At 37.7% G+C, this 18,118-nt stretch overlaps 1 protein-coding gene and 1 non-coding gene across 8 annotated transcripts in view; both read right to left on the reverse strand.

Moving 5' to 3' along the window:
- The window catches only part of SENP7 (SUMO specific peptidase 7), a 142,199-nt gene extending 124,933 nt beyond the window's left edge, over positions 1 to 17,266 (reverse strand). For 5 of the 7 annotated variants that reach the window (XM_035015287.1, XM_035015286.1, XM_035015285.1 and 2 more), the window contains exons 1-2: positions 17,082 to 17,266; positions 6,908 to 6,960 (exon numbers count right to left, since the gene is read on the reverse strand). In XM_035015287.1, the coding sequence (XP_034871178.1) occupies positions 6,908 to 6,960; positions 17,082 to 17,121 (93 nt within the window). In that variant the 5' untranslated portion in view covers positions 17,122 to 17,266. Of the gene's footprint in view, positions 1 to 1,668; positions 1,890 to 6,907; positions 6,961 to 17,081 lie in introns of those variants that run through there. The other 2 variants (XM_035015283.1, XM_035015282.1) reach the window with 2 other exon arrangements.
- Positions 5,858 to 5,932, reverse strand: LOC118017458. Its single transcript, XR_004681159.1, has one exon. It is a non-coding gene; the product is annotated as a small nucleolar RNA SNORD26 (small nucleolar RNA).
- Positions 17,267 to 18,118: the final 852 nt, after the last annotated feature.

Genomic DNA, 18,118 nt, shown 5'->3' on the forward strand with positions numbered 1-18,118 from the left:
TTTACACCTAACATGAGGCTTGAACTCATGACCCCCAGATCAAGAGTCACATGCTCTACTGACTGAGCCAACCATGCGCCCCATTTTGCAATTAGTTTTAAAGAGTTTTAAATTCAGTGACTAGGGGCCCCTGGGTGGCTTAGTCAGTTAAGCATCTGCCTTCGGCTCAGGTCATGATCCCAGGGTCCTGGGATCCAGCCCCGCATGGGGTTCCCTGCTCAGCGGGGAGCCTGCTTCTCCTTCTCCCTGCTGCTCTGCCTGCTTGTGTGCTCTCCCTCTCTCTGCCAAATAAATAAAATCTTTAAAAAAATAAATAAATTCAGTGCTTAATTTACAGGCAGTTAAATAGAATTTATTTAAAAAACCTCTCATTCAGGGCACCTGGGTGGCTCAGATGGTTAAGCATCTGCCTTCAGCTCAGGTCATGATCCCAGGGTCCTGGGATCGAGTCCCGCATCGCGCTCCCTGCTCCTTGGGAGCCTGCTTCTCCCTCTGCCTCTCTCTCTGTCTCTCATGAATAAATAAATAAAATCTTAAAAAAAAATAAAAAATAAAAAAAAATAAAAAAATAAAAAACCTCTCATTCAGTATTAAGATAGGTAAATTAAGTATCACAATAGCCTCCTAACTATTCTCTTACCCGCAGTCTCTACCTCTTCTAATCTTTCAAACACTATCCCCATAGTTCTCTGATACACAAACCTAATGATCGCTACAACATTTAACATACAACGGCACCACTACTCAAAGATAAAACTCTTAACAATCTGGGTTCCTTAACATCAGCCACACATCACTGACTCTATACCCCAACCTCACCATTTACTCAACTTCCTTCAAACACGTATTATTATTTTATATCTCTAGACCTTTGTATGTACTGTTCCCTTTGTATGTATGTATGAATGCCCTTCCCTCTACTTTTCCCTTGTGAAATACTTCAGATTCTGCTCAAAATTATTCTCCTATCCACACAACTGTCACTCCCGCAACCAAGGCATTCTTTTCTCTCGGTATTAGTACTTGGCACATTTTTATTATGTTATTTATATTACATGTATCAAACTGTATTATAAATATTTGTCTACATGTCTGTCTTCTCCAGGCTATGGAGGTCTTTAAAGAGAGTGCCCTGTGTGCCTGGGTGGCTCAGTCAGTTAAGTGTCTGCCTTCAGCTCGGGTTGTGATCCCACAGTCCTGGAATCAAGTCCAGCATCTGGCTCCCTGCTCAGTGGGGAGTCTGCTTCTCCCTCTGCCTCTGTCCACCCCTTCCCCCCCGCCCCCCCCCCACTGCTCATCCTCTCTCTCTCACTCACTCTCTCTCTCAAATAAATAAAATCTTTTTTAAAAATTAAAAAATAAAATAAAGAGAGTACCCTGACTTAGTCACCTTTATATATCCAAAGTATATGGCTCAAGATGTGCTGAATAAACAAATGAATGTATGGATTGTAACCACAAGTTTGAAATCACTTGTTTGGAACTTAAAATACCTTAAATTTCACATTAAGAGAAAGTTATAAACAATAGTTAAGCATCAAATTCAGGCTATAAAATATAACATACAATAAGTACTATATCAACTACAACTAGCAACAATCCATAAAATGATTTCAGTGAGAGCAGAGTAAAAGTCAGGAGGATAGAATAAATTTGAAGAAAGGATACCTCAACTCTTATATCACTAGCACCTCTGAGTTGATCCTCTTAGGTACTAATAACTTCTTAATTATTTATATCTAATCTGTATTAAAAGGTATCTCTTCATAATTCTTCATCTGCAAAAGACAATTTTATCTCTAAATCATTTCCTTTGGGGGCGCTGGTGTGGCTCAGTCGGTTAAGCGTCTGCCTTCAGCTCAGGTCATGATCCCAGGGTCCTAGGATTGAGCCCTGTATCGGGCTACCTGCTCAGCAGGGAGCCTGCTTCTCCCTCTCCCTCTGCCTGTCGTTCCCCTTGCTTGCGCTCTCTCTGTCAAATAAAGAAATAAAATCTTTAAAAATAATAATAATAAAATAAATCATTTCCTTTATATTCTTAATTCGGGAACAACAATTGCTTCCTCAAAGGGTAAGGTAAGGGCTTCAGGCTGTTCACACCCATGGATCCTCTGTGAGCAGGTTATTTAGCCTACACTGGATTTTGTGGTATACTATATTTTCCAAAAATGGCCACAATATTCCACATCCCACATGCTCTTCTTACGATGTGACACTGACAGTCCTCCAACACCAGGTGCACTCTACATTCCTTCCCCTTGAATCTGGGCAGGACTGTGACTTCCAAGGCTAAATCATTAAAGGCATTATTTATATTGCTTCAGCCTGCCTCTCACATTCCTGTGTGTCCTCTCTCCCTTTTTTTTTTTTTCCCCTTCTCTTTCTCTCAGTATACATTCCTCAGGAGACCTGAACCACTAAGTAAAAAATCTTGGACACCATTAAGCAGCTATACTGGAAGATACTGACTCTTCTCAGCACAGATATCAAGATAAGTGAGGGAGCAACCTTTACAGGCCCTAGCCTCCAAGCCAACCTAGCTAACTCCCACATAAAACAAAGAAAAGTTATCTTCAATTGAACCCTGCCCAGACTGCAGATTCCTGAGCAAAGTAAGTTCAAGCCACTAAGTTTGGGGGTAATTTGTTACATGGCCCTAGTAATAACCTAAAAAGTTACTCAGTTCAAACTTGAAGGACAGGGGTGCCTGGGAGGCTCAGTCAGTTAAGTGTCTGACTTCAACTCAGGTCATGATCTCAGGGTCCTCGGATGGAGAACCATGTGGGACTCCCCACTCTGCGGGAAATCTGCTTCTTCCTCTCCCGCTGGCTCTGCCCCTCTTCCCACTCATGCGCATTCACACGCTCTCTCTCTCTCTCTCAAAAAAAATAAATAAAATCTTTAAAAAAAATCTAAAAAAAACTTGAAGGACAGCAACTAAGATTCGGAAAAAGTAAGAGTTGGTTATGCATGTTGAGTATATTGTAAAATTAGCTTCTTATAAAATACTGCTGATGTCTGCGGTGGAAGATTTTGTATTCCTTTTTCACAGGAATTAGTTTTCAATCACTTTACCTATGAATGGTTTAGATTCAGTATTAATGAATTATTTACACTAATAAATATTCATGCATACTTCCATTAGGATGGACACAAATCGTAATCTATCCTATTTTCAAAAAGGGCAGTTCTCTATTCCTCCAAAGTATAGACACATGAAATCTGGATGTTTATTAAAACTCTATCCATTAGCATCAAAAGCTTTAAAAATCGAAGTATATATAAATATTTATGAACAGGGATATAGACTCCATATTACTTTTAATATAGAAAAACTAGAAACAATAATAAAAGAACAATTAAACAGAATTATGGCAAAACTAAACCAAATGAGATACTATTCAGTTGTTATTAAATAACATGTTCCAGAAGATTAATGATATTAAGAAATTATTTTGGGAGCTCAGTCAGAAGAGCATGCAACTCTTGATCTCAGGGTCATGAGTCTGAGCCCCATACTGGGTGTAGAGATTACTAAAAAATATAAATAAACTTAAATTTAAAAAAAGAAATTATTTTGAATATAAGTATAAAAGAAAAAATACAGAATCTTTCTTTTTTTTAAAAAAAAAGATTTTATTTATTAATTTGAAAGAGAGAGACACAGCAAGAGAGGGAACACAAGCAGGGGGAGTGGGAGAGGGAGAAGCAGGCTCCCTGTGGAGCAGGGAGCCCAATGCGGAGCTCGATCCCAAGACCCTGGGATCATGACCTGAGCCGAAGGCAGACGCTTAATGACTGAGCCACCCAGGCGCCCCGTTTTATTTATTTTTTAATAGGAATACAATGCAATTATAAAAGGAAAGGGAAAAAAATATTAACATTTAAAGCTCCAGAAAAACCTCTCCTGTAGCTTCCTGATTAATAACTTATAGATTTAAATCTCTCACTCTAATATTGTATATGAGTATAGGACAAGCAGATTTCAGGTACAACTAACTACTCTACTGTCAATTTTTTCTACACTAACTTCATGTACATATTATGGTTGAACAAATAAGTAAATATATGGTACATAATGATAGAAAAAAAGTTAAAAATAAAAAAAAGGGAAAAGGCTAGGATAAGCTCTGTGGTGTTGGACTGGAATCAGAAGTATCAGTATTGGGGCACCTGGGTGGCTCAGTTGGTTAAGCATCTGCCTTCAGCTCAGGTCATGATCCCAGTGTCCTGGGATCGAGCCCCGCATCGGGCTCCCTGCTCAGCCAGGAGTCTGCTTCTCCCTCTCCCTCTGCCTGCTGCTCTGCCTACTTATGCTCTCTCTCTGTGAAATATAGAGATGTGTGTATGTGTATGGGTTAGCATAGAAAAATTTTTCTAGGGGCGCCTGGGTGGCTCAGTCGTTAAGCGTCTGCCTTCAGCTCAGGTCATGATCCCAGGCTCCTGGGATCGAGCCCCGCATCGGGCTCCCTGCTCGGCAGGAAGCCTGCTTCTCCCTCTCCCACTCCCCCTGCTTGTGTTCCCTCTCTCGCTGTCGCTCTCTCTGTGTCAAATAAATAAAATCTTAAAAAAAAAAAAAAAAAATTTTCTAGTCTTCTCTAGTGAGAGCCTAGAAACAATGACACCCCAAGAGCAATGAGCACACCTAGGTGCACCCAGACCTAGATTTCTAAATACAACTCTTCAATAAAAGAACCAGGGCTCCTTAAAAAGTATCTTGGAGTACCAGAAATAAGTGCTAAAAAAAAGGAGCATGTTAAAAGGGCATAGGATCCAAACTGAAAGATCTTCTAATACCTAAGCTAAACATTTCATTTCAATCAAAAAAGCCAATAATGCTGTAATAAATTATAACCCATAGAATAGATACTCTTGAGTCCATATTAATAAAAATAAGTAATTGAATAAATAAATAAGGAGAAAAGAGGGGTAGCTCTCCCTTACAGAAGAACTTCAATTAATAAATGTAGAGGGAATGAGGGAAAAAGAAAATCACCAATAGAATATCATATACACAAATGTTGCAGACCAGATCCACTGCTAGATGGTAAAACAGTGGGTGAAAGTTTAAGAAACAGTATATTTGCATAGATTCAAAGTATCTCTCCCACGATATCTACTTACTACAAAGTGAAGGAGTAACTTTACAATGGAATAACCAGGTAGAAGCCATCTTAAGCAGGTAGTCAAGACTGACATCACCAGTAATAAGACATATCATTATTGTGTATTGTGTACTCCTGACAGGATACACTAAGAAGGGCATATCATGTTATATTCTTCCCCAAAAGCCATAACTTTAATCTACTCATAAGAAACCTGAGACAGGGGCACCTGGCTGGCTCAGTCGGAAGAGCATGCAACTCCTGATCTCACGGTTGTGAGTTCAAGCCCCACGTTGGGTGTAGAGATTACTTAAAAATAAAATCTTTTAAAAAAGAAAAGAAACCTGAGACAAACTGAAACTGAGGAATTCAACAAAATACTGACAAAATCATAGTACTCTAAAAATGTCATGATCATGAAAGAACAAAGACTGAAGAACTGTCACAGAATCAAGGAAATCAAGGAGACATGACACCTAAATGCAACGTGGGATCCTGGAATGGAAAAACAACACTATTTTTAAAAAAAGCTGAAGATATCCAAGTAATGTCTGTAGCTTAAAGTATTGTCCAAAGTTAATTTTTAAATTTTGTTGTACTTTGGTTACATAAGATATTAACACTAGGGGAAGCTGAATGAAGGGTAGATGAGAACTCTGTAGTATTTCTGTAAATTTTCTGTAAATCTAAAGTTACTTGAAAATAAAAAGTTAAATACTGCCATACATCTAAAAATAAGAAAGAGAAATGCATTTACTCAATATTAGGCATTTCTCCACTGATACATCAGAAAGAGAGAGTTCAATTGAAATATCATCTAATGGTAGACTTTCAACTGCATGAAGCAGCAACCGAAAACAGAGCATTTCACTTCACTGGAGGTGTTAAACACAAAAGAAATAGTAGTCAATACAGAGGTATTTAAAGCTGGGTATGGCAGTGTACGAATTTATTTTTAACCCCCTCATTTACGCCATGTAAGCCAAATCCAAAATTTTAAAAGAAATCATACCCACAAATGTAAAGTAAGCTAAGGTGGAAGAGTATCTAAAGCCATGCTATTTGGTCTTGTCTGTGTACTCTTGATTCCCTCTCAGAGTCCTAGTTATGATTCCTCCAGCTTTGTTCCATGAAATGTACCAAATTAAAGTTCTCTGTGCCAAATTCAAAGTCCTCTGTGCATAATTTGGAATGCTTCAGAAAAAAGTATCTAATAAATTATATGTATATCAGGGTACTACTGTGTTTAAGTCACAAAATTCTAGAGGAAAAAAAGATTATCTTTCTAAAAAGAAATTAAATTTTTGAAACACTTCCTACATAGGTAGAAACTTCATTTTGCTTCTTTTGCTACTCTTGGCTTACACAGAAGAAATAAAATAAAATAAAGTAAAATAAATAAATAAATTTTAATAGGAAATATTTCAAATAGTAATTTTCAGCACATGACTTGAGCACAACCTTTCTATATCTACAGTATTACAATTAATGAATGTGAGGTATGCTAATATATTCAGTTATCAAAGAAATGCTGGGTTATGTTTCATATAAAAACTAAAATAAGGCCTACAAAGTATACTGATACAGCTTACAATGATTTAAACAAGGCAGATCCCAGAAAGTGTTTCTTTCTTGGTTAACCTTTGAATTATTTAGGATATACTATTCCCTGCAAAACAGTAATTAGTTATGGTTTTATAATATTTTCTTTAAATTTTTATTAAAAAGAAAAATAGCAAAATACTTTCAATATTGGTAACTCTAAAGATAATGAATAGATTAAAAGCAAAACTAATGCATACCTTATGTAACTCAGAAGATGAAGACTTTTTCCTTTTTCCTTCTGTGATAATTTCTACAAAGACATGGTAAAAATTATCATTTAACATCTAAATGAAATAAACAATGTGAAAAAACAAATCCTTTCACAGCCATCCTTTGTTTTAAATTAACTTGCTAGGGTCAGAATTTGTACTGATACATTTTACAAAACCTAACAGACTAAACATAAAGGTCAAAAAATAATCAGAAGAATAGCAAATTCTCACAAAATCCTTTCATTAAATAACATGTATGATGACAACAGAAAAAAGAAGAAAACTTGGCTCTAAGAACTAAATAAGATATTCCCTGGCAAAAGTCCAACAGGTATTCAATAAATGCTGGTTGAACCATATGACCAGATAAACGTTGATAATAGGGGAAGCTGGAGGGAGGGGGGGTGAAGCAAAAGGTGAGAGGTATGTTTGGAATATTCTACAAAAACACTTCCAGTTCTACTACATATTTAAGCATCTCTGCAACTAGGAACAGTTTAACTGTCTCCTCACCAACATTTCTCAGACTTCCTGTGGATTTTTCCTTTATGATTCTTTCATTCAATCAGCAAATTTACTGAATGTCTATCATGTGCCTGGCATGTTAGGCAGTGGGGATAGTGTAGTAAGCAAATTAAACACAGTCTAAGCTTTTCAGGAACTTACAATTTACTGGAATATATCAAAGATTTCATAATAAAAAGTAATAGTAGAAATCCACACATATGTGGTCACTTATTTATAAAAAGATATCACTACAATTAGGTAAGAAAGAGATGATCTTTACACTAATGCTGAAGCAATCTGATAACCAAAAGGGAAAATAAATAAACCTTGACCTCTACCTCATGCTATAAACATAAGTTAATTGGATCATAGATTTAAATGCCAAAACTAAAACAAAAAAGATTCTAGAATAAAAAGGAGGGGAATAACTTCATGACCTCAGGGTAGGCAAAAATTTCTCAACCAAGACACAATTAGTACTAACCATAAAGGAAAAGATTAATAAACTCAACTTCATTAAAATTCATCAAACTTCATCATTAAGAGAGTAAGAAGGCAAGCCACAGACTGGAAGATTATTATTTATATTTATTATTTATAATACATTCATCTATGTACAGTATGGTGACAGTTAATAATACTGTATAATACATACATCTGTCAAAGGACTCAGACCAGAATATATAAAGAACTCCTACAAAGCAAGACAACCCAATCTTCAAATGGGCAAAAGCCTTGAATTAGGAGTATCTGAGGAGAAAAGGAATACTGACTAGAACAGGATACAAGTAAGCCTTCTGAGATGCTGGAAGTGTTTTATATCTTGATTTAGCTGATTGTTACACAAGTGTATTTTTATACAAGTACAAAAAGTTATCAAACTATACTAAAGATATGCATACCATGCTGTAATACTTCAACTTAAAAACAAAACAAAAAAAGCTTTAAAAACAACAATTATAACAAACGGACTATACCTTATTCAAAAATCTATATAGCTGAAATAATTTCTCTAAGTTCATAATACATAGCAGTAATTTCACTACAGGTATACATCTGAGATACCATAATAAAGTAAATATCACAATAAAGTGAGTAGTTTCCTATTCCATATAAAAGTTATGTTTACACTCCACTGAAGTCTATTAAGTTTGCAACAGCACTATGTCTAAAATAACCATATACGTATCTTAATTAAAAATATCTAATTGCTAAAAAATGCTAACCATCATCTGACCTTTCAGCATGTTTTAGGGAATAGGGAGGCCCAAGGAGAAGAAGAGAGACAGGGAACAGCCAGTCAGTAGAGGAATCAGAACACACACATTTATTAAGTTTGCTGTCTTATACAGGTGTGGTTTGTGGCACCCTAAAACAATTTACAAAAGTAACATCAAAGATCACTGATCACCAATCACCATAACAAATATAATAATGAAAGTTTGAAATATTGCAAGAATTTCCAAAATGTGACACAGAGACATGAAGCAAGCAAATGCTATTGGAAAAATTGTGCCACGAACTTTCAAATTGTAAAAAACACATTATCTGCAAAGCACAATAAAACAAGTCATGCCTGTATATGCATTTATACCTCTATACTTAAGCTTTTGATAAATTCAAACAATTTTCAATAAAGTAGCATTCCTTAGACTACCAAAAATAAAAATTTTTAAATAAATGGTAAGAAAGCCCTTACCTTATATTCACTTTTATGTGTATTTTAAATTTAATAAAATGTTTTAAAAAGTATCAGTTGCCCAAATTGTAATTTATAGATTAATATTCCCAAACTGACTCATGAGTTAAAAATGCACCTATCCTGTTTTACAGCATGTTTCCCTATTTCCTTTAAAATTAATATTCTTGTGACTTCCCAAAATTTTAGGGGTTTTTATAATTGAGCTATTCCATTTTATACTACATTGTCTTTGGGTCATTTAAATAAACATATTATGTGCCTCTTCTTGTGATTATCTGGTATATTGTGGTGCTCAAAAGTTAATGATTTTAAAGCTCGACAACCTAAATTTCTATCCTGGCTTACTTGTGACTTCTGAGACTAAGACAAGAGAGAATATCCAGCTTTTCAATTAAGATTAAAATGAGATAGCCTATATTATTTAGCATTATGTCTGGCATATAGTTAGTGCAAAATAAATGGTAACTATTATTTTAATAGTTTATATTGAAATATTACTCTTCAAGAGACCTCAGTATATTAGTATTAGCACACAGGAAAATCTAATTATTCTCATTCTAAATACATGAGTCAAACAATTGAAAGACATGACTTTTTCCCAAGTAGCTTGTAGAATCACTCACTCACTTACTTACTCCATAAACATTTATTTAAGATTATGATTACCACTGCCAGCCACTAGGCTAAGTACACAAATTATTTTTATTTAGTCTTTACAAAAGCCTTATGAGATCAGTAACAGTATTATCACCATTTTACAGATGAAGAATTTAGATTTGAGGAATCCAAATAACTTTCCCAAAGTCACCATGTTCATTCATCACTGGTCTAATACCAGAGGTAGCTTTCTTAACCAGTACACTCCAGGCATGCTATGGGATATAAGATTAATAAGATAGTCCCTGTGTCAATGTCAATAGTATAACAGAAGAGATTAAACAATTTAGGAAGCTAGAATATATGATGGAATCTGATATAAATATCATATAAGAAGTGCTAAGACCCATGGAAGTTCAGAAATAGCTATGATCTGTTTTAAGTTTGAGTTAATTAGGAGATAGTTCTTGGAAAGGCACAACTGAACTGAGCTTTGAAGTTTTAGATAATGAGCAAATTTTATTTTATTTTATTTTATTTTTTTAAGATTTTATTTATTCATTTGAGACACAGAGATAGAGAGAGAGCATGAGCAGGGAGAGAGGCAGAGGGAGAGGGAGAAGCAGGCTCCCCGCTGAGCCAGGAGCCCAATGTGGGACTCGATCCCAGGACCCTGGGATCATGACCTGAGCCGAAGGCAGACGCTTAACCATCTGAGCCACCCAGGCGCCCCAATAATGAGCAAATTTTAGATAGGCAGAAATGGATGAAAGGACAGTTCAGTGCCAGGTGCACTCAAGAGGTGAGTTATCATTATAAGTATATGCAAAGTAGGATAAAGCAGCCCATATTTGCCAGCCTTCTAAATTATTAAAGACTCCTATTAGAGTTTATCCACCTAGAAAGCAGTTTTGAGACAGCACCATAATAACAAACTTCCGATCTGGATCTTTGAAGCTACTCAATCCTATCCATAACCCATTCCCTGTTTTACCATTCTCTCTAATCTACTTTCCAATTCTCTGTCTTCCATCATCAGACCTGGGAATCCCATTCACCACCCTAGATGCCAATCACCACAGCCTATTATCTTGCTAGTCTCTCACGTTTTATGTAATTCGACTCTACCCCTTCATCCACATTCTTCTCCATCTCTTCCCTAGCCCACTAAATTCCTTTCCAGAGTCAGTACAATGTTCTTAAATTCTGAATCTTTTCCTGGAACATTTCCTCCACCTTAGTTTAACTGAATCCTAGCTTTTTATTGACTACATTATTTTTTTAAGGTTCTCTCAAGATTCTTCTCTCACTTATAAAATCAGGAGTAGGGATTAACAATCTCCTCCTCCCACTACCACTTCCAATTAATATTTTATTTTTATTGCATAATCCCTTCTTTAAAATTCCCATAAGTTGGATATATTACTTCACCATATTTGTGATTGCCATGCACTGACCCAATACCCTCTCCAACATTCCTAGAATTCTCTGATACTTGATTCATAGTTTTCTTCTCTATCTCTAAAATTTACCATCATTGTGAAGCTCTAAAACTTCTGTAAGTCAACTCACTCAAAACAGCGGACTCACTCCAACACACTTCTACACATCCCCATTTCAGCAACATACATTTGTCAATGGATTTAAGGAATACTGTTGCACTTCTCAAGTTCTCAAAAGTGAACTTTTCATTCTACAACCCACAGTTCTTTGACCCTTTCATTTCTTCATTCACACTGAACCCATTTTTTGCCTCCATATCTTGTCTTACCCTTTAGCCTTAAGTAAAACTAAATTCATTTTTTTCCAAATTCTTGCTGCTAGACTGCTTAGCACTGCTGAACAAAGTCACATAATAGTAACTGCAACAATTACGACTACTACTACTACAACACTCGCACTTGTTTTAATGACCTTTAAAATTACTTAACAATTCTTTTATTCGTGCCTAATTGACCACCTAGTCTATTTTGAGCTACCAATACCACTTGAAAGTCCTTTTACCAAAAATGATCTTCCCTTACTTCGTGTAGAAGCTATGACTGCAATATCCTTACCTTCTCAAAATTTATCTATATCTTTATCCATCTTCCCTCCTTTCTGCACATCTCAAGAAACTATCTTTTGATTCCAATCTCCCCCATTTCTTCTGAAACCTCACCCCATCAATTATCTCCTACTTAGTATCTTTCTCTCTCCACTCACTTTGCCTCTCCCTACCCACACCTGATTTAAGTCTCAAAGTCTAATGAAAAAAAAATTCCTTACTACTTTATTTACTTCTCCAACTTGTTTCAGAAATCTTTTTTACATCTCATTTTCTTTGTTTCATTCAGCCTCTTGAAATCTGGCTTTTGGGACGCCTGCGTGGCTCAGGTGGTTAAGCGTTCACCTTCGGCTCAGGTCATGATCCCAGGGTCCTGGGATTGAGTTCAACAGCAGGCTCCCTGCTCAGCGGGGAGTCTGATTCTCCCTCTGCCTGCCTCTCCCCCTGCTTGTTCTTGCTCTCTCTGGCAAATAAATAAATAAAATATTTTTTAAAAAAAGAAAGAAAGAAAGAAAGAACGAGGGCGCCTGGGAGGCTCAGTGGTTAAGTGACTGCCTTCGGCTCAGGTCATGGTCCCGGAGTCCCAGGATCAAGTCCCACATCAGGCTCCCTTCTCGGCTGGGAGTCTGCTTTTCCCTCTGACCCTCTCCCCTCTCATGCTCTCTCTCTCAAATAAAATAAAAATCTTAAAAAAAAAAAGATTTAAAAAAAAAAAGAAAGAACGAACGAAATCTGGCTTTTGTCCCTATAAAACCAGTGGTAAAAGTGACCTCCTAATTGCCAAATTCAGCACCCTCATACTATTTTAACTCTAATCTACATTGCTTATCATTCTCCTCCCTTGCTTCCCAAACCTTTCTTTCCTAATTTGCCTATCTGCCGACCAATGTTTCTTCCTTCCTACTTTGAAATTAAATGTGATTCATGACTTTTCTCACTCTATACCTTCTGTGGGTGATTCCATTCATTCCAATGGCTTCAGCTAACGTCTACGCAAATAATGTAGTTTTATCATGATTAATTGCAGATTCTGATTTTGAACTTCAATCATGGTTCATTACACTTACAATGCAAAATATGCAGACATCACCTGAGCCTACTGAAAAAATAAAGTTGTATCATCATGGGACACTAGAGCCTCAAGACGAAAACTAGGGGGAGGGAAGAGTTTCAAAATCAGGCAAGTGTGAATAACACTGCATGCTCAGCTACTCTCCTGAAGAGGCACAATGATGTACAATAGCAAAAGGCTCTAAAACTCCTGCAATAAATAAAATTTTCTTATAATTACAGTTCTCATACTTATTTGTCCATTAGAAACTTATTTTTCCCTAGTAAGACTCACTAATGTCCTGTGACAGTAAAAGAAGTTTAAATTATGTATTTTGTAATCAGAAAGACCAGATTTTGAATCCTAGCCATTTTTTTACTTGCTACTGCTAAAGTTGCTTACCCTCCCTAAATCCCAGTTTCCTCATCTGTAGATCAGAAATAATAACTACCTCATAGGGCTTTTGAAAGAATTAAAGTCTGTAAAATTTTTAGTACACTGCTTAGTACTGAAGTTCTCAAAAAAACATGTATTCTTAACTTAAATGAGAGTGAACACAAATTTCCAAGGATGATGCCTGAAGCAATCAGTTGAAAACCTGAAATTCACTTGAACTATCCTGTTTAATTCAAAGATTCATTTGAAAATTGTTATCAAGGGCTTTATCTGTTATACTTTTGTTGATGTTAAACATTTCTAATGGTCATTCTCCCTTGAATGACCCATGCATTTAATTATTATTTCATTCAACTGTTAGTGGGCCGGTCTCTGGTGCCAGATATTTTTTAATCTGTGTCCCATTTAATTTACTGCTTTTGATATGCAGTGAACTTGGAAGTAAGGAATTCATGCTCATTGGGGTTACAAATAATTTTAAAATATAGATTCAATATACTCTAAAGAAAAGTCTGAGAAGCTTCTCACGAGTGAACTTTAACATACAGACTGTGTAATTTCTCCTCTCACTGCTCAGAGGTATTTTTTGCTTAATTCCTGATTCATGGCCACATTCCAGAAAAGTAAGGTAATCAGAGCTTTTGTGATTTTTTTTTTTTAAGATTTCATTTACTTATTTGACAGAGACACAGCGAGAGAGGGAACACAGCTTTACTTATGAAATTTTTCCTTTAATTTTAAAATATTTAACAATTCATTTAAAAACAATAAACTCATTGCATGTTAACATGGCTAAAATACTTTATGAAAAATAACTATTTTTTAAAAAATATTAAGAAGAGGGGTGCCTGGGTGGCTCAGTTGTTAAGCGTCTGCCTTTGGCTCAGGTCATGATCTCAGGGTCCTGGGATGGAGCCCCACATCGGGCTCTCTGCTAGGTGGGAAGCCTGCTTCTCCCTCTCCTACTCCCCCTGCTTGTGTTCCCTCTCTCGCTGTGCCTCTCTCTGTCAAATAAATAAATAAAATCTTTAAAAAAAAATACTAAGAAGAATGGCAATATTTTACCTATTTGCAAATCTCTTTAATGTCTGGCTTAATAAAAGACAACTGTTTTGGGACACCTGGGTGGCTCAGTGGGTTAAGCAACCGCCTTCGGCTCAGGTCATGATCCCAGGGTCTTGGGCTCCTTGCTCTGTCTGCCTCTCCCCTCATCCCACTCTTACAGTTATCAGTTACATAAGTCCATAAATTCTTGTTTTGTGTGTAGCTTAAACCAGTTGGAACTGGGTTTCTGCTACTCGCAACTAAAAGAGTTCTGAGCAATACACTATACAACCTTTCACAGTTCTTCCTTATTTAGAACATTTAGGGAAACCTAATGCAGTCTCACAGAGGAAACTTCAAAACTTCATGTTTTTTCTTTCTACTGCTATCCACATTCTACTTCTAACTTAGAAATCTTCCTGTTTTATTAATCAAATTCCCCTCTTTGGGTATTATGAAATCCTGATGACCATAAATGTCACTTCCAGTCATGAGTTCAAGTTAGCAACCACTCCTAATGAAATGACAAATATATGCACATAAATGTCACACAGAACCCAGAATCCCTTCAAACCAACTGATTAGTTTTATTTGATAATTTATGTGAAAATTAAATATACACTATTCAGAATCATTCTTAAAAACTAATATTCATCTCTTTTTTATTTATTTGAGTGAGAAAGCACGAACAGGAGGGAGGGCAGAGGCAGAGGGAGAAGCAGACTCCCCACGGAGCAGAGAGCCCGATGTGGGACTCAATCCCAGGACTCAGGGATCATGACCTGAGCCAAAGGCAGACACCCAACCGACTGAGCCACCCAGGCGCCCTAATATTCATCTCTTAAAACCAGATGAATACAGGAGAACAGCTAGGTAATATTAGATTTGAAAATGGGTTTTATACAATAACAATTACTTTTGAGAAAGGACAGCTCCAAAAGGAATGTCTTCGGGGGTAAAAAAAAAAAAAAAATCTTCTCCAGAGGGATAGCTAATATAAATATCAATGTCTTTTAAGAAATAACAGCTTCATTATCAAATTTTACTTCCCACAACCACTTGCATCAAATTAAATGTAATAAATAACTCTTAAGTGTAACAAGGGAAAGAAGAGGCGATTTGCTGAAGGACAGTGTTAATATCTTGCTGCCCCCCCCCAAAAAATGTATTAAGCCAAGATGAAATGCACTTATTGAAAAAAAGGCTGTGCATCTTAAGCTGAGGAATAACTCCTAAAGGTCTATTAGAAAGCACAGAAAAGACACCATATAAACAATGTGCATTTTCTTAACGTGTAAATTTTACATTAAGGTCTTAGAGGAGAAAAAAAAGTATGTTAAAACAAACATTGATAGGGCGCCTGGGTGGCTCAGTCAGTTGGGCATCTGCCTTTGGCTGGGGTCACGATCCCAGCATCCTGGATGGAGCCCCAAGTTGGGCTCCCTGCTCAGTGGGGAGCCTGCTTCTCCCTCCCCATCTGCCTCTCCCTGAGCTTGTGCGCGCTCTCTCTCTCACTCACTCTCTCTCAAATAAATAAAATCTTTAAAAAAAAACACAAAAACACTGATCTATTGGAGGCCTATATTTATATATGTACCACATGTACTTTCAAAGGCAAAGAGTATCCCTAGGATACACACACACACACACACACAAATGATAACAATAGTTGCTTATGAAAAGGGATTCAGGTTTTTAACTGCTTCGAGCAATGTCCCATAAATCCTGTCCACTTCTCCTTTGCAAAGAAGGCAGAAAAATGCTTGAGATGCACTGCCCCAAGGGACTCCTAATAAATTTGGAATTGTTAGGACTGTCTCTGCAAATTATACGGTAAGAAGGGAGAAAATGAAACGAAATAATTGATTCATTGGGTGTTAGTTCGTGTACTAGACTGTAAGCTTATTAAAGATAGAGTCCTCCCCCTCTCCTCCTCTGGTTCGTCCACAGGACTTAACACGAGGAATTGAGGTACTCTTAGTGGATGAGATCTTTGACAAAAACTTGTTACTGGGAGGAGCTCTACCTCATGTCTTATAACTCCACTCTGGTGTTTCCAAGATGTAGTACCCCAAACTGAAGATAGTCATTTAAACCGTGAAGCAATTTCAAAAATAAAAATATGCTGAGATTAAAAACACAATGGAAGCCCGGCTTCAAATCCTTTGTTCGACTTTTTAATCACTTCTGGAAGCAGCAGCAAGAGGCTGGAACAGAAAAAGGTTATCAAGAGGGTCTGTTCAGAAGAACGAAACCCCGTTACAGCAATTATCAGAGAGACGAAGTATCAATTAGCAAGCCCCGCCTTTCCCTCTTTGCAGCCGCTTCTCCCTGCCCCGAGATGAGGGGGTGAGAAAGAGGCTAAGTGGAGAATCAAAGGAAAAGAGAAAGAGTGGGGTCAGGCGAGGGAAGTGAAACGGGTACATTGGTGGACTTAAAGGAAGGCGTGGCGGGACACCGGCAAGCCAACCGGCAAGATCCATGGGCCGATGAGACTCAAGCAGGGTGTTTGCGGGAAGAGGGGAAAACTGGAAGGGGTGCTGGGGTGGAAAGCGGCCAAGGCTTCGATGACAGCTTGGACTTAGTCTACGACTCGCAGGGGTGGGGGCGACCCGGGAGTCTTCCATTGTGCGCGCCCCTCCGCTCCTGCCTTCCCCTCCCCTCCCTGCACGAGCCGGAGTCGGAGCTCGAGCCCGAGCCCGAGCGGGAGCCCGAGCCCTCACAGCTCTGGGCCGTAGCACCCGTCGCCGCCTGTGCCTCCCATTTGCCCAAGGTAGAAGAGAATAGGCTCAGCCCTCCTCTGACCCTTTCTCACCGGATGAAGATCGACGTCGCCCGGTCTTCCCCTTGTCCATCTTCTCCTCCTCCTGCTGGAGTCGCAGTTGCAGTCGCTGTCACCTCAAGACCCCTCAGGCTGGGGGAGGGAGGGGAAGGGGAAGGGGAAAAAAAAAAAAAAGCCAGGAAAGTGAACAGCGCTTGCGCAAGAGCCGTCGCCTGCCCTCAGACCGGAAATCAGCCGCCCCTCCCACCTCACCCGGAAATCACTTCCTGGGACTTGTTTTCTCTGCTGCTTGCCACCTCGAGTGCTTATTTAGTGGAGCCATTCTTATTATCTGTGCACCTATGGGAAAGTGAGGTTGCATGTGTGGTTTTAGCCCGAGATCGTCAGAGGCTTTGTTTACTTTGAAGACTGGGTAGACCGAAAATTGAAAGAGGGGAAACTAGGAATTCCTGTAGTTTAGTGGCTCTCGCGAGGTGACCCAGAAAAATGAGAATAAAACGTTACTTCTAAAATTAAGTTAAATTAAAATGTTACCCTTTCTGCAGTATGACTTTACTCACGATCTCTCATATACTTGTCCTCAAGGAGCGTCCCCAAACTCAGTAAAGTCACCTGTTAGCCTAGCTATCGGTTTAGCATTCGGAGTGGAAATGTATTTGGCCAGCTGAGGAAAAGATGTCATAGTTACACAGGATCTTTTTTTAAAATTAAAATTCGTCATTTTTAAAGGCCCAGAAAAAAAGAAAAACTAGACCTCAATTTTTTAAAACAAAATGCTGAGGTGATAGAAAGTAGATGGCTGTAAATTGAAATTCGTTGAACTAACATTTACTACAGTACTCCAGGAGCAAGACCAGTCCTCAATGAACGCAGTCTAGTATTTTTAGACCGATTTTTTTTTTAGGTCTTTCAAAGGGCCCATCAGTTTAGAAAATTGTCCTATTTGTCGGCCATGATGTACATACTTGAGTAATTTTTTAAATGTGTAAGCTGTAATCACAATAAGTTAAAAAAAATTCAGCAGAGCGGTTTAATCAAAGGCAAAGTGGTATTGGAATGTTCCAAGCCAG

This window comes from Mirounga leonina, unplaced genomic scaffold (genome assembly GCF_011800145.1).
Source record: "Mirounga leonina isolate KUSES-001 unplaced genomic scaffold, KU_Mleo_1.0 Mir_169, whole genome shotgun sequence".
Lineage (NCBI taxonomy): Eukaryota > Metazoa > Chordata > Mammalia > Carnivora > Phocidae > Mirounga > Mirounga leonina.